The 25,169-nt window shown below is 36.4% G+C and overlaps 1 protein-coding gene across 1 annotated transcript in view; it reads left to right on the forward strand.

The window, feature by feature from the left end:
* The window catches only part of SUPT20H (SPT20 homolog, SAGA complex component), a 113,842-nt gene that overhangs the window by 35,831 nt on the left and 52,842 nt on the right, over positions 1-25,169 (forward strand). Inside the window, exons 2-3 of the mRNA XM_061170925.1 lie at positions 7,531-7,694; positions 12,634-12,684. Coding sequence (XP_061026908.1) covers positions 7,531-7,694; positions 12,634-12,684 — 215 coding nt within the window. The remainder of the gene's footprint in view (positions 1-7,530; positions 7,695-12,633; positions 12,685-25,169) is intronic.

Consider the following 25,169-nt stretch of genomic DNA (forward strand, 5'->3'; position numbering starts at 1 on the left):
TTGGGAAACCAGCTGTGGCTGAAACATTGCGACCGTTAGGACCACAATTCAGTCTGAGATATTTGCATAATTGTTACTTTATAAGATCAAACTTTCCCCTGTATTTATTATTAAACTAATGCATTTCAGCTGCTGTATACTGTGGTTTACAAATCATCAGGAGCTTGTAACATTCACGGTCATGTGAAGAGCCAAAAAAGATGTGATTTCTCAAATTAAAAACTGATCTTATTAGGAACAAACATAAATATGATGAGCAAAGAAGCAAACCACAAACCCAGGTTTGCCTGCAGATCTGTAAAGTTTCCACTAGGGCCAAGTTCCAACAAGGAATGATGTTATAAATTAGATGACAATTCTAACATTTGAGTGGCTAAAGATTTGTTCTAACATTGAGTATTTAAAGACACAGTGTGGATCCTGCCTGCCAGTAGTGTACATTCTAAATCTGAGGAGTAAAGATATGTATATGTTGATGGAATTCTTGAGCACTGTCATTCCATCTCAAGATAAGCAAAAGGCTACTTTCCCACACCTATTAACACTCCTTGTTAAATGATACAGAGCTACTTCCTTTCAGGTTTCAACTAGATTCCTTCCACTTCTTTGCTCCTTTATTTGAAGAAACTCCCATCTGAACAAGATTACCCACTCTTTCCATTATGCAGTTATACTACTTAAGGCAGAACTAATTACAGGATAATGCAAGCAGTTGTGTTTTTTTTAACATCTTTATTGGAGTATAATTGCTTTACAGTGGTGTGTTAGTTTCTGCTTTATAACAAAGTGAATCAGCTATACATATACATATATCCCCATATCTCCTCCTTCTTGCGTCTCCCTCCCACCCTCCCTATCCCACCCCTCTAGGTGGTCACAAAGCACCGAGCTGATTTCCCTGTGCTATGCAGCTGCTTCCCACTAGCTATCTATTTTACATTTGGTAATGTATATATGTCCATGCCACTCTCTCACGTCGTCCCAGCTTACCCTTCCCCCTCCCTGTGTCCTCAAGTCCATTCTCTAGGTTGGCGTCTTTATTCCTGTCCGGGCTAGGCTCTTCAGAACCAATTTTTTTTTTTTTTTTTTTTTTTAGATTCCATATATATGTGTTAGCATACAGTATTTTTCTCTTTCTGACTTACTTCACTCTGTATGACAGACTCTAGGTCCATCCACCTCACTACAAATAACTCAATTTTGTTTCTTTTTATGGCTGAGTAATATTCCATTGCATATATGTGCCACATCTTCTTTATCCATTCATCTGTCGATGGACACTTAGGTTGCTTCCATGTCCTGGTTATTGTAAATAGAGCTGCAATGAACATTGTGGTACATGACTCTTTTTGAATTATGGTTTTCTCAGGGTATATGCCCAGTAGTGGGATTGCTGGGTCATATGGTAGTTTAGTCTCAGGTCTGAGAAGGCAAATCTTGGAGTCTGAACAATTTGTTGCAGATTCCCAGATGATTATTTTCTCCAGACAACCTCACTACTTGTGGTTAATGAGTCTGTTTTATTCCCTTCAAAATAAATGAGAATCACAATTGCCATTTTCATAGCCCTATAGAAGCTAAGAGTTCAATCTCTGAGGCAGTAGCTCCATTCCAGGCCCAGCTCTGACTCTTCTGAGCTAGGAGACCTTTGACAAAGTTTCTTAACATCTGTGTCCCAGTTTCATTGTGTGTAAACTGAGGTCAGCAATAGCACCTACCAATTGGCTATTGTGTGGATCATATGATAAATGACACTTGGCATTGTGACTGGCAAATAATGAATGCTCAATAAAAAGGCCCACCCCTAACATCTGTGGAGTCTGGAGGGGAATATAAATGAAGACCCTTAAACCATCAAAGAGATCTGAAGCCAAACACTGGTGAAAGTGGTAAAGCAGGATTTTATTCAGAAACTATCGCAATCGAGGAAAAGGAGACTTCAGTATAGTATAAGAAGGATAAGCAGGAATTTATAGCCAAAGAATAGGATGAGAATGTCAGTAGATGGAAAATTACTAAGAGGAAAGAGACATCAAGAGTAGAGAGATTCTTGCTAAAGCAACTTAACAGGATTCTTGCTGAAGGTAGGCCAGGGTGACTGGATATCAAAGGTGGGGAGATTTTCTGTAAACTGACTTAGCAAGATTCTTGGTAAAATTGGGCCCAGCAAGAGGAGGGGGCCCAAGATGGAGGGCAAGTCAAGAAGAAGGCTAAGAGGAACTTGACTAAAGTTGATCAAGGAGAGAGTCTTTGTCAACAGCAGAGTTCTAAACATTTAAGAGGTATAAAATTCAGTCAGTAAACTGTTGAGTTACTTATTATTTTATCTATCATATATATTCTCTATGTATATAGTCTCATAATGACCTAGGACTCCTCCCAGTTCGACAGCAGAATATGCCAGTCAGGGGAGAGCCAGCATCCTTCTCCTTAGGCAACAACTGCCCTCAGCTACCCATTGGGCACATGGGTGTGCATACCAGTGGGGCAGACCACACTAAGGAGGATGGAGACTGGGACGAGGCCAGAATAAGCCCCAGAGGCAGGCTCAATAACACTTGCAGAGGAAATTCCAGGGACTCAGTTACCCACGTATCCTCTTGGCCTTATGGACTCCTTACCCCATGGGAAGGAGGGCTAGAGCAGGTTGCAAAAGCATGGTGTCCAGAGAAGGAACGCTTCACAGTTTTATGTGTTTTAATAACAACACTGCTATGACTTCTACAGACAAGTGTTACAGAAGATACAAGCTCAGATAAGGCACTAAAGAAAACTTTGCAAGGGAAGGGAAAAGAAGAGTTAAGGAAAGCCTATAAGAGTGAGGGTATTCTAAGCAGAGAGAAGAGCAAGTGTTAAGATAATGTGGTGTATAAAACAACATGATCTCCATGCTCACAGTCTTTGAATACAGTAAGTATTGGACAACGTAATGGAAGTGAAACTGGAAGAGATATTGGGAAGGCTTTATCACCGAGGAGCATATGCGTCATTCTAAGGAATTTAGATTTTATCCTGGAAGATCTGCTGCAAACTGGCCAAAGCCAGTTTGGCCCCCTTGAGAAATACAGGTTCTTTTTTATTTTTTTCATGTTTTTGAGGTATAATTGACCAACAAAATTGTACTATATTTGAAGCGTACAATGTGATGACTTGCTATATCTATACATTGTGAAGGGATTATCCCCATCAAATTAACATATCTATCACATATATACCTTTCTTTTTTTGTGTGTGGTGAGAACACTTAAGTTCTACTCTACTAGTAAGTTCAAATTATACAAAATAGTATTATCAATTATAGTCACCATTTTATACATCAGATCCTCAGAACTTATTCATCTTATAACTGAAAGTTTTTATACTTTTACCAAACTCTCCTCATCTCCCACCCCCTGGCAGCCACTATTCTCATCCTTGTTTCTATGAGTTTGATTATTTTTTTTAAGATTCCACATATAAGTGATACCATGCAGGACTTGTTTTTCTCTGCCTAGTTTATTTCACTTAGCATACTGCCTCTCAGATTCAAGCATATTATCCCGAATGGCAGGATTTCCTTCTTTTTCAAAGTTGAATAATATTCCATTGTGTATATATATCACATTTTCTTTATCCATTCATTCATCAATGGACACTTAAGCTGTTTCCATGTCTTTGCTATTGTGAATAAGGCTGCAATGCACATGGGAAATGCAGATATCTCTGAGACAGTGATTTTTTTTCCTTTGGATACATATCCAGAAGTGGAATTGCTGGATCATATGGTACTTCTATTTTTAATATTTTGAGGAACGTCCATACTGTTTTCCAAAATCACTGTTTACATTCTCACCTCCAGTGTACAAGGGCTCCCTTTCTCCACATTCTCACCAGCATTTGTTATCTCTTGTCTTTTTGATAATAGCCATTCTAATAGGTGTGAGGTAACATCTCATTGGGGTTTTGATCTGCATTTCCCTGATGATTAGTGATGTTGAGCACCTTTGCATGTACTTATCAGTCATTTGTATGTCTTCTTCAGAAAAATGTCTATTCAGCTATTTTGCCCATTTTTTAATTGGGTTATTTGGGGTTTTGCTCTTGAGTTATATGAATTCCTTATATATTTTAGATATTAACCTCTTATCAGATTTGTGGTTTGCAAATATCTGATCCCATTCCATAGGTTGCCTTTTCATTGTGTTGATGGCTTCCCTTGCTGTGCAGAAGCTTTTTAGTTTATTGTAGTCCCACTTGTATATTTTTTTCTTTTACTGCCTTTGATTTTGGTGTAAAATCCAAAAAGTCATCACCAAGACCAATGTAGAGCTTACCTCTGGTGTTTCCTTCTAGGAATTTTATAGTTTCAGGTCTGATGTTCAAATCTTTAATTCATTTTGAGTTGACTTTTATGTATGGTATAAGACAGGGATCCAGTTTCATTTTTTGCATGTGGATATCAGTTTTTCCAACAATATTTGTTGAAGAGATTATCCTTTCCTATTATATTCTTGCTGCCTTCTTGAAAATTGACCATATGTACATGGGTTTATCCCTGGGCTCTCTATTCATGTCCATCTATGTGTCTTTTTTTTATGCCAATAGCATACTGTTTTGATTACTATAGCTTTGTAATACAGTTTGAAATCAGGACCTGTGATGCCTTCAGTTTTTTTGTTTTTCTTTCTCAAGATTGCTTTAATTATTCAGGGTCTTTTGTGGTTCTATACAAATTCTGGATTGTTTTTTTCTATTTCTGTGAAAAATGCCATTGGAATTTTGATAGGAGTTGCATTGAATCTGTAGATTGCCTTGGGTAGTATGGACATTTTAACAATATTAATTCTTCCATTCCATGAGCATGGACTATCCTTGCATTTATTTGTGTCTTCTTTAAATTCTTTTATCAACATCTTATAGTTTTCAGTGTACAGGTTTTTCACCTCCTTGGTTAAATTTATTCCTCAGTATTTTATTTTTTTTGATGCAATTGTAAATGTGACTATTTTCTTAATTTCTCTCACAGATAGTTGATTGTCAGTGTATAGAAACTGATTTTTCCATGTTTATTTTGCATCCTGCAACTTTACTGAATTTATTAGTTCTAAGAGTTTTTTGGTGGAGTCTTTAGAATCTTCTACATATACCATGTCATCTGTAAATACAGACAATTTTACTTCTTCCTTTCTGACTCAGATGCCTTTTATTTCTTTTTCTTACCTAACTGCTCTGGTCAGGACTTCCAGTACTACACTGAATAAAAGTGGTGAGAGTGGGCATCCTTGTCTTGTTCCTGATCTTAGAAGAAGCTTTCAGCTTTTCACCACTGAGTATGATGTTATCTGTGGGCTTGTCATATATGGCCCTTATTATGTTGATGTACGTTCCCTTTCTCCCCATTGGGTTGAGAGTTTTATCTTAAATGCATGTGAAATTTTGTGAAATGCTTTTTCATATTTCTTGAGGTTATTGTATAATTTTTACCCTTCATTTTGTTAATGTGGTATTTATCACACTGATTGATACACAGATGTTGAACCATTCCTGCATCCCAGGAATAATCCCACTTGATCGTGGTGTATGACCCTTTTAATGCAATGTTGAATTCGATTTGCTAATATTTTGTTGAGGATGTTTGCATCTGTGTTCATCAATGATATTAACCTGTAATTTTCTTTTCTTGTAGTGTCCTTTTCTGGCTTTGGTACTAGGGTAATGTTGGCCTCATAAAGTGAGTTTAGAAGTGTGCCCTCCTCTTCTGTTCTTTAGAAGAGTTATGGAAGTACTGGTATTAATTCTTCTTTAAATGTTTGGTAGAATTCAACAGTGAAGCCATCTTGTCATGGACTTTTGTCTGTTGGGAGGTTTTTGATTACTGATTCAATTTCCTTACTAGTTTTTGGTCTGTTCAGGTTTTCTATTTCTTCATGATTCAGTCTTGGTAGGTTGTGTGTCTCTAGGAGTTTATCCATTTCTTCCAGGTTGTCCAATTTGTTGGTGTATAATTATGCATAGTAGTTTCTTATGATCCTTAGTATTTGTGTTATCAGTTGTAAAGTCTCCTCTTTCATTTCTAATTTTCTTTGAGTCTTTTTTCTTATTTAGTCTAACTAAAGGCTTATCAACTTTATCTTTGCAAAAAAACCCCACCTCTTTGTTTCATCAGTCTTTTCTATTGTCTTTTTAGTCTCTATTTCATTTATTTCCATTCTAATCTTTGTTATTTTCTTCCTTCTGCTAATTTTTGTCTTAGTTTGTTCTTCTCCTTCTAGTCCCTTAAGATGTGAAGTTAGATTGTTTTTGAGTTCTTTTTGGTTAATGTAGGCATTCACCTCTATAAACTTCCCTCTTAGGACTGCTTATACTGTATCCCACATGTTTTGGTATATTGTGTTTTCATTTTCATTTGTCTCAAGATGTTTTTTTATTTCCCCTTTGATTTCTTCTTTGACCCATTGGGTACTCTGGAGCATGTTGTTTACTATTTGTGAATTTTTCAGTTTTACTCATGTAATTGTATAGGTTTATTTTGCAGTTACTATGACACTTACATTAAATATCCTATCATTATAACAGTCTATTTTAAGCTGATAACAACTTAACTTTGGATGCATACAAAAGCCCTACATTTTTACACTCTTCCCCCACCCAACATTTTTGTTTTTAATGTCACAATTTATGTATTTTTACCTTGTGTATCCATTATCAAATTATGGTAGTTAAATATTTATTTTTAATACTTTTGTCTTTTAACTTTCATACTAGATTTAAGTGGTTTGCCCACCATCATTACATTAGAGTTCTGAATTTAACTATATATTTCCTTTACCAATAAGTTTTATACTGTCATATTTCCAATGTTACCAATAGTGTCCTTCAGTTCAGCTTGAAGAAATCCCTTTAACATTTCTGGTAATGTCAGTCCAGTGGTGATGGACTCCTTCAGCATATGTTGGTCTGCTTAATGGTGTCCCATAAGACCCTTAAGCTATCTTCACTCTTTCTCATTCTTTTTTACTTTTGCTCCTCTAAATGGATGAATTCCACTGCCCTGTATTTGAGTCTGCATATCCTTTCTTCACTTGATCCAGTGTGCTATTGAACCCCTCCATTGAATTCTTCATTTCAGTTATTGTATTCTTCAGCTCTACGATTTGTTTAGTACTTTTTTACATTTCTGTCTCTGTTGAAATTCTTGTTTTGTTCATGCATTGCTCTCCTGACCTCACTGAGCATCTCTGTGACCATTAATTTGAACTCTCTATTGGGTAAATCACTTATTTCCATTTCATTAAGATTGGTTTCTGGAGATTTATTTGTTTTTTTTCTGTTGTTGTTGCTTTAAACATAATTCCCTGTTTCTTCATTTTGCTTGACTCTCTGTGTTAGTTTCTGAGCATTAGATATAACACCTATTAGATATAACAGCCACCCCTCCCTGTTTTGACTTTCTGGCCTTGTATAGGAGATAAACTTTGGCAATCAGCCCAGACTGAGCTCCTGTTGCCTCTCAAACCTTTGTGATTGTCCAAGCTTCCTCTTTGTTCTTAGTGACTGTCAGTGGTGGAGGGTGTTGCAAGACCTGTGAGTGTCCCCAAAGTGTGGAAAATGCCCATATGCCTATTCAGGCTCCCAGAGGACTACTAACTGCCTACACCTTCAGCTCCCCAAGAGAGGTTAATTGGAATCTCGACCCTCAGGCAGCAGCTGGGCAAGTGAGAACATTAGATATGCAGTCTAGCCCCTATCAGAAATAAATCAGGAGTAGGTGTTTTTGCTTACTCTGTGCTGAGCCAGAGGGAATAGTTGCTGGGAGTATCTGTGTACCCATATAGAACCACCACTTTGCTTTTTGCAGTCCTGGAGGATTCATGAATGCCAAGCCCCATCAGCTCCCAGATGTAGGTGATTTGGGAGCCAGTCCCCTGAGGCAGCCATAACAGTTGGGGAAACAAGCTCCTTCCAGAGAGACTGACAACTTGGTTTTACTGATGGAGTGAGCCAAAGGGAGAAGGTGGGGAAAGTGCCCTCCAGCTCTTTCAGGCTTCAGGAAGGATCACAGTCAGCACCTAGATGTGAGCTAAACAGTAGCCAGATGCTCAAACAGCAGCTGGTAAAGTATGCAGTTAAACCCCTTCCAGGAAAAACTGGGAGATGGGCATTTTTGTCTACTTCCTCTGCACTGAGCCCAGAGGGATAGCCATTGGGAGTGCTTGCATGCCTGTTAACAAGTGTTTCCTTGTTTGTAATAGTCCTTTGGGACTTGTGAATGCAAGAGCCATTGGCTCTCAGAGCTAGGTGATCTGGGGACCTGTCTCTTGGGTGGCAGACTTAGGGACAGGTTGGGGTGCTATATGTGTGGTTCACACCTTTAGCTCCTCAGCAAGAAGCTAGGTTTGGATATTGGGGGTTCCCTCCTGATTATAACATGCTGTGCCAGGGGTGGGGTTTATGGTGAGAATGTGTCTCAGCCTTTCCTACCCATTTTGATGTTGGTATTTTTTCAGTTGCCTGACGTGTAGGAGTCACTCAAATAGCTCTGTATTCCTCTCAGAGAGAAATAATCCATGTGTAGCTGTATATTCAGTGTGTCTGCAGGAGAAGGAAAATTCAGAATCCTCCTATGTTGCCACCTTGGTGATGTCTTTTCTAAAATGTTGGTAGTTGCCCATGTTAGAATTAAGTGGGGCTATTCATCCCCTCCTCTTCAACCTTACTACCAAGTGGCATGTTACAATGAAAAGAAGTCCCCGAGTGAATTTAACTTATGCCAGGGATTTAAAAAGACCAGTTTATCATATCCATCCTCTCCAGATTCAAAATTGATCAATAAATATGAAAAAAAGATAGAAATCAAAATACACTCATTATTATTGGAAAAACTAGATTGGGACTCATGTGGTACTGTGTAAGAATGAGATTTGGCATTTTATTTTAACTACACAACAAGCAAGAAGAAATATCTAGACAGAGTCTGAAATAGTTTCCTATCTAAAGGGAATTTACAAAGTTTAAATATGGATAAGGTCAACTTTAGTAAAATCAATGAGGTCATAGTCAGTGGGTTAATTATCACACAGCTGGTGAGCAAATTCAATTTCCTAGGACAAATACAGTTTATAACTTCAGTGATCCAACACAATTTCCTATAGCAAACAATTGAATAAGCCTTGAGGTTAACATAGTCTTAATATTGTAGATTATAACATAAGATTACAAATAAAACTGTCCTTCCTTAATCTTTCTTATCTGAGATGAAATGGTAAATACCATAATCTTACACTTTGAATTCTTAAAGCATTTATGTCAACAATGTTTAATCTGACTCTATATTTCTTTAATGTTAAACAATATTGAACGTATCTGCTCAATTCAGACAATTCCAGGCTTGCCTGATATGCTTACTTTCAAGAAGAGAATACCAGAAAAGACCTGGAGATGGTAGGTGAAGAGTGAGAGGAAGGGGTAGGAAGGAAAAGAGAGAGAGAGAGAGAACTCTAGCACACCAAAAGCTAGGGTTATACACAGAGCCCCTTTTCCCAATTTCACCAAAAAGTGAAGTCACTCCCACTGCTGGGCATAAGAGTCGGTCAGCGGTATGGAGAAGAGGAAAGCTTGCTCCCAAATGAGTGCTTCTAAATGTGTGACAGTGTTGGTGGAAGTTCCTATTTATGACCAGAAGGAACTTTGGAAAAAGAAAGAATAGTTTCCTTGGAGATAATATTGCTCAGGAAGAGTATGGCAAATGGGAAGAGGAAACCAACGTGGAATCTTGGGGAAAACAAACAATAAAGAAGCAGCAAAGGTAAGGGGTGGCCAGAAAGATAAAACGAGAAATGAGGGTGGTGTCTTAGAAACATAAATCACATAAATACTGACTGGAAAAAGTTTCAACAAGGAGAAAAAAATTGTTCAAGCTACCAGTAAAGACCATGTGTTATGAGTCCCTATGTGTCAGGCACAGTGCTACATGTGCACCTCAGCCAATCCTCTAAATAAGAGGTAGTCTTACTTCACAGAGAAGAAAACTAAGGTTAAGACAACTTAAGTAACTCATAACAAAGTTGGGCTTTGAACTTCTTTCTGACCATAGAGTTTATTATGTTTTCACCGTGCTGTAAAGCCTCTGAGAATGGGGAATTTGGCAAATATTTCATATATATCTTATACACCTCCCTGGGGGTCTCTTGAGGCCATCACTAGACTCTCAACTGCTTGCTCCTTCTCAGCTATCCTGCAGCTGCTCCTTTTATGACATGGTTTATCAACTCCACTGGGGTTCCCAATAGTCCCAATGTCTGGGATTGATGTGTTGCTTGCCCAGCATACTAGGTATTTATTGCTGCATAGATAGTAGCTTTTAATTTCATAGTCTCTGTGAATCAGGAATCTGGGCTTTCTCTGGCTTCAGACCTCTCCAAAGGCTGCAATAAATGTGTCAGTTGGGGCTGCAGTCATCACAGGCTCGACTGAGGAAGCACCCAAGCTCACTCATGTGATTGTTGATAGTATTCAGTTCCTCATGAGCTGCTAGCCAGAGGCTTGCCTTTGTTCCTTGCTATGTGGGTCTCTCCACTGGACAGCTCACAACATGACAGCTGGCTTCATCAGGGAGGGCAAAAGAGTATACGTTACAGCAAGATGGAAGTCAGAGTTTTTTATAACCTAATCTCAGAATTGACATCCCATCACCTTACCAGTATTCTATTCATTAGAAAAACATCACTAGGACCAGCCCACACTACTGTGAGTCCCAAAATTACTTAAGAGTATTGTTCCTTTTGCATTCCCCACTCCACACACCTTCAGGTCTACAGCTTTATGGTAAAATCCCAGTCCTCTGATTTATAAAACTAGAATGAGAAGGAATCTTCAAAAGCACTCTGTTAAATTTCGTGTTGAAAAGCCTTGAAAGGTGTTGGGAACTTCAGGATGTCAGTCAGAAAATAAGCTCCACAATTTTCCCTACTGTCTTGGTATTTAATGAAATGGGTGTTGTCATGTGACAGAAGGGACAAAACTGGAAGGAGTCTGGACAAGATATGTAATATAAGAACTTACAATATCTTTGTAAAACTTCTCCATTTTCTAGTCAGACTTGGGCCATTCGGCTCATACATCTCCTAAGAGTCAGTGAGAAATGAATGTCTTCATCTTCCCCGTGGCCATGGACCTTAGAGCAACTTAGGCTTGCCTGGCATTGTAAAAAATTCATTCCCACCCCCCTGCTCAGAAACCCCAACTCAGTAAGTGGTTTGGGGAAGGGGCCTAGAATTTGTGTAATTGCTGACCAAGTGGAGAAATTCTGGCAGCGGTAAACCTACAGAAAGGTGGGAAGCAAACTGCCTCTGCCTTAGTGTCGGATCCACCCAAGATGTCTTTAGCCCCATTCTTACTCTGTCTCTGACTTCCCAAACCCATAGTACCTGTGTGATTCTGCAAGTCTTTTCCTCACCCTCTAGAACATAACTTCATCTCTATTAGACTTATATCATCTGCTGTGTCACTATCACATGATAAAGTTCTGTTCCATTCAACACAGACCTGCCTGCTGCTACCCACATGTAAGAAAGACAAAGTCTTACTCCTAGGTTGGCCAGATGTTTGTTTCTCAGAGTCAGGCCTAAGTCTTTTAGCCACAGATCAAAACTGTCAATAACTTCACAGTCATTCTGAACTGCTAATCTATCCAGAGATCCCTGGTACTGTCCAGAGAAATTATCTAACTAGGCTTTTGCTTTCCTCAAGCTTCAGCTCAGTCCTTAATCATTCTGAGTTTTTCCTAAATCCCTCTGTAATTGATGAGCATTGACTGGGTTTCTCTACTTCCGCATCTACCAGATACCAATACTGTTTTTATTATTGCTTTGAATGTTTCTATACTACCAATAGCCTTAAGCTCACTTGAGGATGCTTTCAGCCTCACATCCTTTCCTCTCAGGAGCCCCACTTCCTCCTTTCCATGTGATTCCAGTGGGGGCTGCCAATCATCAGACCTCACCTCTCTCATCTCAGGAACAGGCACAAGACCAGGACTTGCCAATCAGAGTCTCCTGTTCCCCAGGACTCAATGGTTGGTGTACTTACTCCAGGGAAGGTTACTTGGGGTCTTCTTTTTTTTTTTTTTAAGGGACTGATATGGATGCAAAAAGAGTAGAATACACTAGAGTTATAAGGGCTATTTTGATCCAAATATACTTGGGACCATCTTTCCTGTCATTTGAAAGAGAACCTGACATAGAAACAAAGCCAACAGCAAAGAAAACAGAGTCAAGAGATAGAAAAAAGAAACAGATGCCTGACAACATCATTTAAATAACTGGGGACTGTCATGTCTGAAGCAGTGAATCCCTGAACTTTTCAGTTATATGAGCCAATAAATTCTCTTCTTTTGCCTAAGATGGTACAAGTTAGACTTCTGTCACTTGTAAGAAAAAGAACTTGACCAATTCATCTCCACACAGCACACAGCACAGCGATGCCATAGTCACTTTTAGGGAAGGGAATATTTCACCACCATTATATACTTCACAGTGTCACAGAAATTATGTTCTTTCTTTTTTAACCTCAACCAGCTAAATAACGGTGACGAGGTTCCCAATTAGTCAACACTTAATGGGCCTATTTTATTTTTAAACACTACACTGCCTTCAGGTATCTGTGGAGAGGTGTGTGTCGAGTGACCGGCTTGTTCCCAATACAGAGGTAAGGCCAACTTGTATTTGTCAACATGGCCATTCTTATTCTTTCATGGATAGGCCACGACATACACACAAAACCTGTGTATTAGTGGTCTGAAACTTACAGGAAAACTTAGCATATCACTAATCTCAACTAGTAATTATCCCTTCCCAATTTCCCCATTTCTACCAAAGCTTCCCTTTCTCCTTTGCCAACTACATTTGACCCATTGTTATGGTCTGTTGCTCTTTTTTAATAAGGTCTCTTAGGTCTGATGCTGTCTTTCTATTTTCACAGTCACACCCTTTATAGGGTCTGGTTAAAAGCACCCTCAGTCACCCTTCATCACATGGCTCCTGGTAACGTGTTAAAAGGTGTTCCCAAATCCATTGCCACTGTATTCAATCCAGGCTCCTCACCATTCAGCACTTCGTCCTCCTCCTCTCAACTACCATTTCCAATCTCTCCTCCATTTTCTCTTTTGATCCTCTTTTAAGTTGTTTTTTAAAAGTCCATATAAGTTACTATCCTATGTGGGGTCCACCCTGTCAGAGCCTGTTTTTCAATATTTTAAAAAAATCATGTTTGGAAAAAAATTTTGTATAATAGCACAATTCCTAGGAACAATTTTATGGTAAGAGTGAAAAGGAAAAAACTGTGTGGTTTGATATTTTAACTTGATAAAAATGTTTTCTAGGTTTCATTGTTCCAATTTATTAGTTAAATAATACAATAAATGCTTCCATATGACAATGACCTCATTTCTGTGAACAAATAAACTGACCTAAATACATGCCAAGAGAGATTGCTCAACTAAATCCATGAATGTGGGATTAGAAAATATAATGAGCTCTAGCCAAGAAGAGTAGATGCTGAGAATATAAAATACCGTATATAGTTCAGGTATATAGAAATGCAGTTTATTTAGAAATTAAATCCTCTTTAAACACTTAAAAAATAGAAAAATATGAGTGTGATCCTGAGAGAGTCAATCAATTAAAAGGTTTTTTCCCACATTTTGAAGTTTATTGTCTTTTAAGCTCATTCTGTCTAAACAAGTAGTTGTTTTGAACAGGGAGCCTTAAAAACTCTTGCCAGAATTCTCACCCCAAAATAACAGAACAGTTATCTGCTGAATACTGAGATCCTGATTTATCGTCTTTTTGTGACATTTATATTAAAATGGCATCTCCCCATTGAAACTAAAAGGAATACTAAGTAAACTACAAAGGCTAAACTTCAGATTATGAACAATTTACAAGGTCAACAATATGACTTGCAGGTTAATCACCAAGCAAATAATTTGACTTCACAGTCTATGCAATTCAGATTATCAAGGTTCATTTTATTAACTCAAACCTGATCTGAACTAGCATGAGGATATTTACAGTCTTTGATGTTTTTATTTACCCACTTATTGTGAAATATTAATGGGAAGTGCTACCTCAGTGAAAAGGAAAAATTCTAAATTCCAAAACAGTCTGGCCCCAAGTGTTCTGGAAGAGGGATGCGGACTTGTCCCTTTGTTTTATAATATCGAAATGTTGATCCTGTTTCTCCATTGTGTGCAGATTTTAGAAACTAGATTTAACATTAGTGTCTTCAACAGAAAGTTCCGTAAGTGATCAGATTAGCCATTTTCTCACCTCCCTTATTACCAAGTATTATTTATTATTGACCAGCTACTCTGAATACAGCACTGTGCCAGGCCCTGGGGTAACAAAGAGGGAAAAGGCATGATCCCTGATGCTCAAAAACTAGTTGAGGAGTCATGGGGCATGCATTTTAAAAAAATCCATCAAACCTATAAATAAATTCTTTAGAATTTCCAAGGAAAGAATGGTCACTCAAGACTTTAATCTCCTGGGGGCTCTATGAAAGAAGTGAGATTCGTGCTGGACCTGGAAGGATACATAAGAATTAATCAAATGGAGAAGAGGAAAGTGCATTCCAAAATAAGGGAAATGACATAAACACAAGAAATTGGAATGTGCAGAGCCAGTTCCTAGACAATGAAATGACCAATTTAGGTAGAATGGAAGAGGTATGGGATTTATTTAATACTGATTATCTATTTTTGGCAGGCACTCAACTGGAAACTTGAAATATAACTGATAAATAAGAGACTATCTGCTCTATAAGAACTATAATCTAGTAAAATCTACATAAAGAATTGTCCTAAAATTTTATAGGAGCTGTGATAGTATGACATGAGGATACAAAGGAAGAAATAATCAAACCTTTGTGGATAGCTAAGGAAAGGCTTCTTAGTGAAAGTACTGATTGAACTGGGTCATAGAAAATACATTAGGATAACCACATGCACAAAGTCAGAGGTTGTTCTAAAAACACTGTTAACTTAAATGAATCCACATTGTAAAGTTTAATGTTCTTAACACATGAAAATTCTACAACCTCTTTTGATAACCCATTCCAGCATTCAACAGCTTTATAACGTTCTCTCTTACAAAGTCCTTTTTACTCACCATCTTGACACCTCTCTTATAAAACTCAACATGGAGTATTTTATAACTTCTAGTTAACGTTTATCACACTCATATTAACCTTTTCTGTATGGGACGATTAAAGGGGAAAGACATGTTGCTTAAATTCCAATACAGACAACTTTAACTCTGTAACTCTGATTCAGAGGAATACCTGATTTAGCCTCTGTGCTGGCAATCTATCTATCTTTGTTTGGTTTCCTTGGGTTGCTATACAAATATGGAGAACATTACTGCTTTGGGAAATAGGATTAACTAAAATCCAGGTGCTTAAAATATTTCCCAATGCAAATATAAACAACACTGGAGTGTTTATCCATCAATCATTCCAAGTACTCATCACGGGCTATTTTACTTCCCTCTTTAGTTTACTCTTTGTAATCCCTTCTCTTCAACATATTCAAGCACCCTATTAAACAATAACAAAGATTTTCTCTTTCTGGTATGGGAATCTCTCTCTTGCCATTGATAGAATACAAACATACACAAATCCCTTTAAATTTTAAGATAATCTTATTGCTTAAGAGTCAAGCTCCCCCAACCTTCTTCTTAATGGACTTGGTGTACTTTTTTTTAATACATGACCCATGAGCCCCCGATTTTCTTACAGTAATCACATTCCTGGTTTTCATGTACTTAGAGAAAGGACTTTCCCATATTTTCCAAAGAAAATGTCTTCTTTTTTGTTCACATTACCATATGAACAGATACATTCTACCATATATATAGAATTATATCATAGTTGATCCTTCAAAACAGAAGCCCCCCTTTTCATCCTTATGCCTACAGTACAACTTCTGGTACATAATAGTGCTGTCTAAATAGTTGGTTGAATGAATTATAGAAATAAAATTAGTGGACTTATACTGTAATATGTAATACTATTTTAAACCAACGATGCATATATTAAAATTAAAAGCTCAATATTTTATAAATTTCATAGTCATTAACGAGATAAAATACCTCTAGAATTTTGAGTTTTGTGAAAGTTACTTGAAAGAGAAAATCTCAATTTAGTTTCAGTTTTGGGGAACTAGGAACCCTGCAGAAATGCAGAAAAAACAGTCTTATCATATTTGTGCACACTGAGTGATTTGGCATCTCCCTACCTTCAGTGTTCCAGAAGCTGTTTTTATTTTAAAACAAAATAAACTTTTCAACAAAATTAAAACTATTAGCTCATCTGTCAGTAGTCAAAATATGCCAAGGAGTATGGAGAAGATATTTTTGGGCAGAGCTGCTTTCCCAAGTTAAGAGATCCAGCAACCTGGATCCCTCCCACTCCAGAAATCAGAATTTTTAAAGGAGCCTCAGGGCAGCATTCTGCCTTGCCTAATCCTTCCTATCTCTAGCAGCCAACCTTAGAAATGCTATTTTCTTCCCAGCCTTTACGACTCCTGTACTGGCCCCACAGTTCCTGACTCAGGCTCATTTCATTATTTTCCTAGGGGTTAGGTAGACTCAGTGACTTTGGTCCTAGGTTTCTGCCACCCAGATTACTGCCTATGACTAGTTAGTTATAGCTAACCCCCTGGTCCTAATCTGGTGGAGCCATAGACCTTGCGATGGTTGAGACTCCTCTATGGAAGTAGAATGTAAGTTTAAGTTAGAGAAGAGAACTCTTAGTATGACAGATTCCTTCCAGAACCAACAATAGAACTAAACTAGAACCAACTAAATAGAACCAACTAAAACTAGAATTACCATATGATCCAGCAATCCCACTACTGGGCATATACCCAGAGGAAACCATAATTCAAAAGGACACATGCACCCCAATGTTCACTGCAGCACTATTTACAATAGCCAGGTCATGGAAGCAGCCTAAATGCCCATCGACAGACAAATGGGTAAAGAAGATGTGGTACATATATACAATGGAATATTACTCAGGCATTAAAAGGAACAAAATTGGGTCATTTGTTGAGATGTGGATGGATCTAGAGACTGTCATCCAGAGTGAAGTAAGTCAGAAAGAGAAAAATAAATATTGTATATTAACGCATATATGTGGAACCTAGAAAAATGGTACAGATGAACTGGTTTGCAGGGCAGAAATTGAGACACAGATGTAGAGAACAAACGTATGGACACCAGGGGGGAAAGCGGTGGGGGGGTGGGGGTGGGGGGTGTGCTGAATTGGGCAATTGGGATTGACATGTATACACTGATGTGTATAAAATGGATGACTAATAAGAACCTGCTGTATAAAAAAATAAATAAAATTCAAAAAAATTTAAAACTCATCATGTTTTGTTATTATCCTTGCTTTTGACATTATTTACTTCTATTGTATCTATATGATATAAATACTGTATAATGATGTGCTACTGCGAATTTCTTCCCAACTCTGATTTGTTCAGGTGAGAAATCATTTAACAGTAGGTCACATATCAGATTTAATGATATTAAATTTATTGGGAAAGAGTTAACAGATTGAGATGAAATTCAATTTATCAAATTATGGTTGAATTTCTACTATAGGTTAGTCATGGATACAAGAACTTGGCAAAAATGAATGAAAGCATTCTGTGATAATCGATTGGTATGTGAAATTTTGACACAAAGTACTGTATATTTTATTATTACTTGTAAATTGCCTAGTGCACTTCCTTTTAAAAAGTAAAATTTATAATAATTTATGTACACAAAGATATGCATGCACGTTTTTTTCAGAAAGCCAGTTGTTAAACATTTACCTACACCAGGGGAGTGCACAGGGGGGAAAAATTCTTCTAAATACGAAGATCTTATCAATAGTTTCCAAGGAAAAAATTAGAGAAACTAGTAAAACTCTTAGAAGAAAAGTCAGGCAAAAATTTTTGTGATCTTACATTAGGCAACGGTTTCTTAGATCTGACACCAAAAGCCCAAGGAATAAAAGAAAAAAATGGATTAATTGAATGTCATGAAAATTAATGTGTTTCACATTACTCTATCAAGAAAGTAAAAAGGCAACCCACAAAAAGGATGGAAATATTTACATATCATATCTGATAAAGGAGTAGTATCCAGAATATATAAATTATTCTTACAACTCAACTATAAAAAGAAAAATAACCCAATTAAAAGATGGGCAAAAGATCTGGATAAACATTTCTCCAAAGAAGATATACAAATGACTGATAAGCACACAACAAGATGCTCAACATCATCAGCCATTAAGGAAATGCAAACCAAAACCACAATGAGGTATCACTGCTCATTTACTAGGATGGCTGTAATCAAAAAGACAGACAATAACAAATGTTGGCAAGGACTTGGAGAAATTGGAGCCCCCTCATACACTGCTGGTGGGAATGTAAAATTGTATAGCCAGTTTGGAAAACAGTCTGGCACTTCCTAAAAAGGTTAAATACAGAGTTACCATATGACTTAATAATAATAATTCCATCCCTGGATAAATACCCAAGAGAAGAAAAATATATACGTGCACACTAAAACTTATACATGAGTATTTATAACAACATTAATCAAAATAACCAAAAAGTAGAAACAAACCAAATGACCCTGAATTGATGAATAAATAAATAAAATGTGATATATCCATATGATGGAATATTCAGCAATAAAAAGAAATGAGGTTGGGACTGTGCAAAGATCCAGTAAGGGAAACTAAATAGAAGCAATGAATGAGATAAGAAGAAAACCCAACCCTTGCAACCACCCTGGCAGCTCTAGGTCTCACTGGTCCCACTTCACATACAGGTAAACAGAAGCTCAAAGTGGTCATGTTACAAGACGCCATAGTAAAGCAGTGCCAGAATCTAAACCCTGGGTTCTCTGGGTTAGTCCATGTTTTTCCACCCCTATAGGATGATTCTAAAAATGTATATATTATTGTTATTATCATACTCATCTATTGTTTTGGCATGAGGTTTTTGGCCAGTAATTTACCATAACAGTTACATCGCTGAGTTAAATTTCTCCCACTTGTGAAGAACACAAACAACACATAGCAGCATCCCCAATCAAAATTCTTAAATGATTAAATTGAAGAACTTCTTTGGACTCACAAGGCTACCCATAGCAAGGCATGTTTCTTACAAAGTTCTGGAGATAGCACTGGGAAACGGGCCTGAGAACAGCCCCAGAGAGGAAGCAGTTTCAAGTTTCCACTGTAGCCACGGATATGTAAATTTACTTCCTCCTCTCCTTTGCTGCTCAGTGCTTTATACTCCATGTTTGGTTTCACCACTATTCTTCCTTCTGTCCTATCTTCCTGTTTCTCCACTTTAACCAGAGTACTATATACAGTTAAAGCAGCATATAAAGTGACTTGAACTTCTGGAGTACAGGAGTATTTAAATCTAGGAAACATAATTTTAGCATAGTGATAATGATTTAAAAATAGAAAGATTATATTGCAAAAAAACATATTTAAACTTTTAAAGCAGCAAACATTTATATTTGAGTCAAAAAATTTTTATCCAGAAATTCCTAAAATTGACACATCATTAACATAGATTTTTTTCACTCTTTTACAAAACTTAAGCCTAGATCCTTCATGAAGTGCTTTTTTTTTTAATTAAAAAAAAAATTTTATGTGAGCACTGCATTTTTTTTTAATGAAGTGCTTGTTTTTAAGATAAAGTCCTGACCCCTAGTGGCTACATTGAATTAATTCAATACCTAAATCTACTGAAGTCTTAACATCACAAAAAGGAGCCAGCCAGACATTATAGCCTCTCATCAATGTAATACAATAGGTAAAATACAAACACATCTATGAAATATTTGTGAAAAAAATCAAACTTGGATCTGTCTAGCCTCCAGGTCTAATCTAATAACCTGGTTAGAGGAAATAAAAAGGAGATAAACATATTAAACAATATCAATCTAGAATGTCAGAAATTCTACCCCACAAAATGTCCAATCTTTTTTTTTTTAAACAAAGGACGTGAAAAAATGGAGACAGAATTTCATAGATTAAAAGTATCTTAGGGACTTCCCTGGTGGTCCAGTGGTTAAGACTCCGCACTTCCACTGCAAGGGGCATGAGTTCAATCCCTGGTCAGGGAACTAAGATCCCACATGCCACAGGGCATGGCCAAAAAAGTAAATAAATAATTTTTTTAAAAAAATATCTTAAGAGACATATTAAGCAAATGCAATCGTGGACACTGTTTGGATCCTGATTTGAACAAACAATTTTTTTTTTAATTGTGAAAACTAAGAAAATGTAAACACTGTGTATCAGACGATATTATGGAATTATAGTTTACTTTTATAGTGTGATGTTGATATTATGATTACTTTTTAAATGATCTCTTAGAAATACATAGTATTTACAATTGGAATTTTTTAATTTTAAAGAAGAGAATTACAAGTAGAAGAAACTACAAATGCGAAGGCCTGGAGGCAGAAATGTGTTAAGATGAGATCAAAAAGGTCATGGAGGTGTGAGAAATAAAGGGTTTTGTAGGATTTTTAATGACTTTGGCTATGTGAAGTCATCAGAACATTTCTAGCAGAGGAGTGATATAATCAGATTTAGATGTTTAAAAAAGGTCATTCTGTATGGAAAGCAGATGTCAACAGGCAACCAGTTAAGAAGCTATTACCATAATATAGAATAAAGAAAGTGGTGGCTTGGACAGCATGGTAAGAAGTGGTCACATTCTGGTTATATTTCAAAAGCAGAGCTGACAGGATTTACTGATGGCTAAATATGAGTGTGAGAAAATGAGAGAAGTTAAAGACAGCCATAGTTTCCTAGCCTGAGCTATTGGAAAGATGGAGTTGCCATTTACTGAGATGGGAAAGATGGCAGGAGAAGACTTGGTGAATTTGAAGTTCAATTTTTACCATGTTTTTCCCCCAGTTTTATTGAGATATAATTGACATATAATATTGTGTTAGTTTCAGGTGTACAACATAATTTGATATATTTTGAAATGATCACAATAAGTCTAATTAATATCCATCACCTCACACAGTTACATATATATATATACATTTATGGAGGGTGAGAGAGAAAGTGAAAGGGAGGGAGGGAGAGGGAGAGAGACAGCCCCCACAACTTCTTTATCCATTCATCTGTGGATGGATGCTGAGGTTGGTCCCATGTCTTGGCTATTGTAAATAATACTGCAGTAAACATGGGGGTGCAGATGTATCTTCAAAATAGTGGTTTTGTTTCCTTCATATATATACCCAGAGTGGAATTGCTATATCATACAGAACTATTTTTAATTTTTTCAGAAAACTTCATACTGTTTTCCATAGTGGCTGCACCAATTTACATTCCCACCAACAGCACATGACGGTTCTCTTTTCTCCATATCCTCACCAACACTTGTTATCTGTTGTCTTTTTGATGATAGCCATTCAAACAAGTGTGAGGTGATATCTCATTGTGGTTTTGATTTGCATTTCCCTGATGGTTAGTGATGATAAGCACCTTTGCATGTACCTGTTGGCCATTTGTATGTCTTCTTGGAAAAATGTCTATTCTATTCTTCTGCTGGTTTTTTAATAAGGTTGTTTTTTGCTACTGAGTTATATGAGTTGTTTATATATTTTGGATATTAACTCTTTAACAGATATATGACTTTCAAATATTTTCTCCCATTCCATAGGTTGTCTTTTCGTTTCGTTGATGATTTTCTTTGCTATGCAGAAGCTTCATAATTTGATGGAGCCCTACTTGTTTGTTTTTGCTTTTGTTGCCTTTGGTTTTAGTGTCAAATCCAAAAATTCATTGTCAAGCCCACTATAAAGGAGCTCACCTCATGTTTTCTTCTAAGGCTTTTATGGTTTTGGGTCTTACATTCAAGTCTTTAATCCATTTTGAGTTAATTTTTGTGTATGGTGTAAGATAGTGGTCCAGTTTCATTCTTTCACGTGTGGCTACCCAGTTTTCCCAACACAATTTATTGAAGAGACTGTCCTTTGCCTATTGTATATTCTTGGCTCCTTTGTTGTAAATTAATTGACCACATATGCATAGGTTTATTTCTGGATCTCTATTCTGTTCCATTGATCTATGTGTCTTTTTTTATGCCAATACCATACTGTTTTGATTACTGTAGCTTTGTAATATTGATTGAAATCAGGAAGTGTGATAACTCCAGTTTTGTTCTTCTTTCTCTAGATTGCTTTGGCCATTTGGGGTCTTTTGTGGTTCCAAACATATTTTAGGAGTTTCTTTTATTTCTGTGAAAAATGCCATTGGAATTTTGATAGGGATTGTAATAAATCTGTAGATCACTTTGGGTAGTATAGATACTTTAACAATACTAATTCTTCCAATCCACGAGCACAGAATATCTTTCCATTTATTTATGTCTTCAGTTTACTTCATCAATGTCTTATAGTTTTCAGTGTACAGATTTTCACCTCCTTGGTTAGATTTATTCCTAGGTAATTCATTCTTTTTGATGCAATTCTAAATGGAGTTATTTTCTCCATTTCTCTTCCTAATAGTCATTAGTGTATACAAATGCATTATATTTGTATATTGGTTTTGTATCTTGCAAATTTACTGAATTTGGTTATTAGTCCTAACAGTTTTTTGGTGACATCTTTAGGTCTTCTATATATAATACCATGTCATCTGCAAATAGAGGCAGTTTTACGTCTTCCTTTCCAATTTGGATACCTTTTATTTATTTTCTTGTCTAGTTGCTCTATCTAGGACTTCCAGTACTATATTGAACAAAAGTGTCACGGGCATCTTTGTGTTGTTCCTGATCTTAGAGGAAAAGCTTTCAACTCTTCATCATTGATTATGATGTTAACTGTGGGCTTGTCATATATGGCCCTTATTACATCAAGGTATGTTCCATCTACACCCAGTCTGTTGAGAGTTTTTATCATGAACGAATGTTGAATTTTGCAACATAATTTTTCTGCATTTATTGAGATGATCATATAGTTTTTATCCTTCATTTTGTCAATATGATTGATTGATTTGCAGATGTTGATCCATCCTGCATCCTAGGAATGTTGATCCATCCTGCATCCTAGGAATAAATCCTACTTGATCATGGTGTAAGATCCTTTTAATGTAATGTTGAATTGGTTTGCTAATATTAGGTTGAGGATTTTTGCATCTATGTTTATCAGTGAAAATTGACCTGTAATTTTCTTCTATCGTAGTGTCCTTGTCTGGCTTTGGTATTAGGATAGTGCTGACCTCATGAGTTTGAAACTGTCCTCTCCTCTTCTGTTTTTTGAAAGAATTTGAGAATATTAGATATTAATTCTTTAATTGGTTAGTAGAATTCTGTGAAGCCATCTGGTCCTGAACTTTCATTTGTTGGGAGGGTTTTGATTATTAATTCAATAACCTTACTAGCAATTGTTCTGTTCAGATTTTCTATTTCCTCATGATTTAGTCTTAGTAGGTTGTATGTTTCTAGGAATTTATCCATTTCTTTTAGGTTGTCTAATTTGTTGGTATATAATTGTTCATAGTAATCTCTTATGATCCTTTGTATTTCTATGGTAACAGTTGCAATGTATCCTCTTTCATTTCTTATTTATTTGAGTCTCTTTTTTTCTTGGTGAGTCTAGCTAAAGGTTTGTCAACTGTGTTTATCTTTTAAAAAAAAAGCAGCTCTTAGTTTCATTGATCTTTTCTATTGTCTTTTTTAGTCTCTATTTCTACTCTTTTAAATTTATTTCCTTCCTTCTACTAAATTTGGGCTTAGATTTTTTTCCTAGTCCTTTGAGGTATACAGTTAGTTTTTTTAATCTGAGATCTTTCTTGCATCTTAATGTAGGTGTTTATTCCTATAAACTTACCTCTTACAACTGCTTGTGCTGTATCCCATAAGTTTTGGTATGTTGCTTTTCCATTTTCATTTGTCTCAAAATATTTTTTGATTGCCATTCTGATTTCTTTGACCCATTGGCTATTCAGAAGCATGTTGTTTAATCTCCACGTAAATTCTCCAGTTTTTTAATAATTGATTTCTGATTTCATAAAAGATGCTTGATATGAGTTAATCTCTTAAATGTATTGACTTATTTTGTGGCCAAACATGTGATCTATCCTAGAGAATATTCCATGTGTGCTTGAGAAGAATGTGTATTCTGCTTCTTTGGGATGGAATGGTCTGTATATGTCTGTTAAGTTCATATTTCTGTATATGTTTGTTAAGTTCATCTGATATAACATGTAGTTTAGGACCAATGTTTCCATACTGATTTGCTATCTACAAGATCTATCCATTGTTGAAAGTGGGGTATTGAAGTTCTCTACTATTACTGTATGGCTATCTATTTCTCTCTTCATGTCTGTTGATATTTGCTATATATAATTAGGTGCTCCCATGTTGGGTGTATATTTACAAATGTTATATTGTCTTGGAATGACTCCTTTCTCATTATATAATGACCTTCTTTGCCTGTTATTAGACTCTGGCTTAAACTCTATTTTGTCTGTTTGTCTGATATAAATATAACTAAGCCTGCTTTCTTTTTTTTTTTGGTGTCTATTTGCATGGAATATCTTTTTTTCATCCCTTCACTTTCAGTCTGTACACATTCTTAAAGCTAAAGCAAAAGAGCATATACTTTTTAAAAATTCATTTAGCCATTCTATGTCTTTTGATTGGAGCAGTTTTTACCATGTTAAATTTCAAGCTTACTAGATGGATGTTCAAGAGGAGATGTGGATGAGTATGGAGTCCAGGGGAGTAATCTAGGCTGGAGACAAAAGTATAGGAGTTGTGAAACTCTACCACTAACTCTCCTTTGCCTTTCTTAACTTCTCCAATTTCCTCACCTTTTAGGTAGGACCAAATGTAACTGCCATTTTTGTAGGTTAAAAATGGTAAAATATAGCAATTTCATATGGTTCAACCAAATATAAATGGAAAGATTCCTACCCTATTTCTTAAGGCAGTTAAAATGTTCAATGAGATTAAAGTGTGAAAATTTACACAGTAAATGTTTAAAGTATTGTTATGAGAGAGCTTGTCTAGTTACAAATTAGAAGAAGCATTTTCATAACTCAGAATTCATTCTCATGCAACACACTTTTTAAGATGATTT

This window comes from Eubalaena glacialis, chromosome 16 (genome assembly GCF_028564815.1).
Source record: "Eubalaena glacialis isolate mEubGla1 chromosome 16, mEubGla1.1.hap2.+ XY, whole genome shotgun sequence".
Classification (NCBI taxonomy): domain Eukaryota; kingdom Metazoa; phylum Chordata; class Mammalia; order Artiodactyla; family Balaenidae; genus Eubalaena; species Eubalaena glacialis.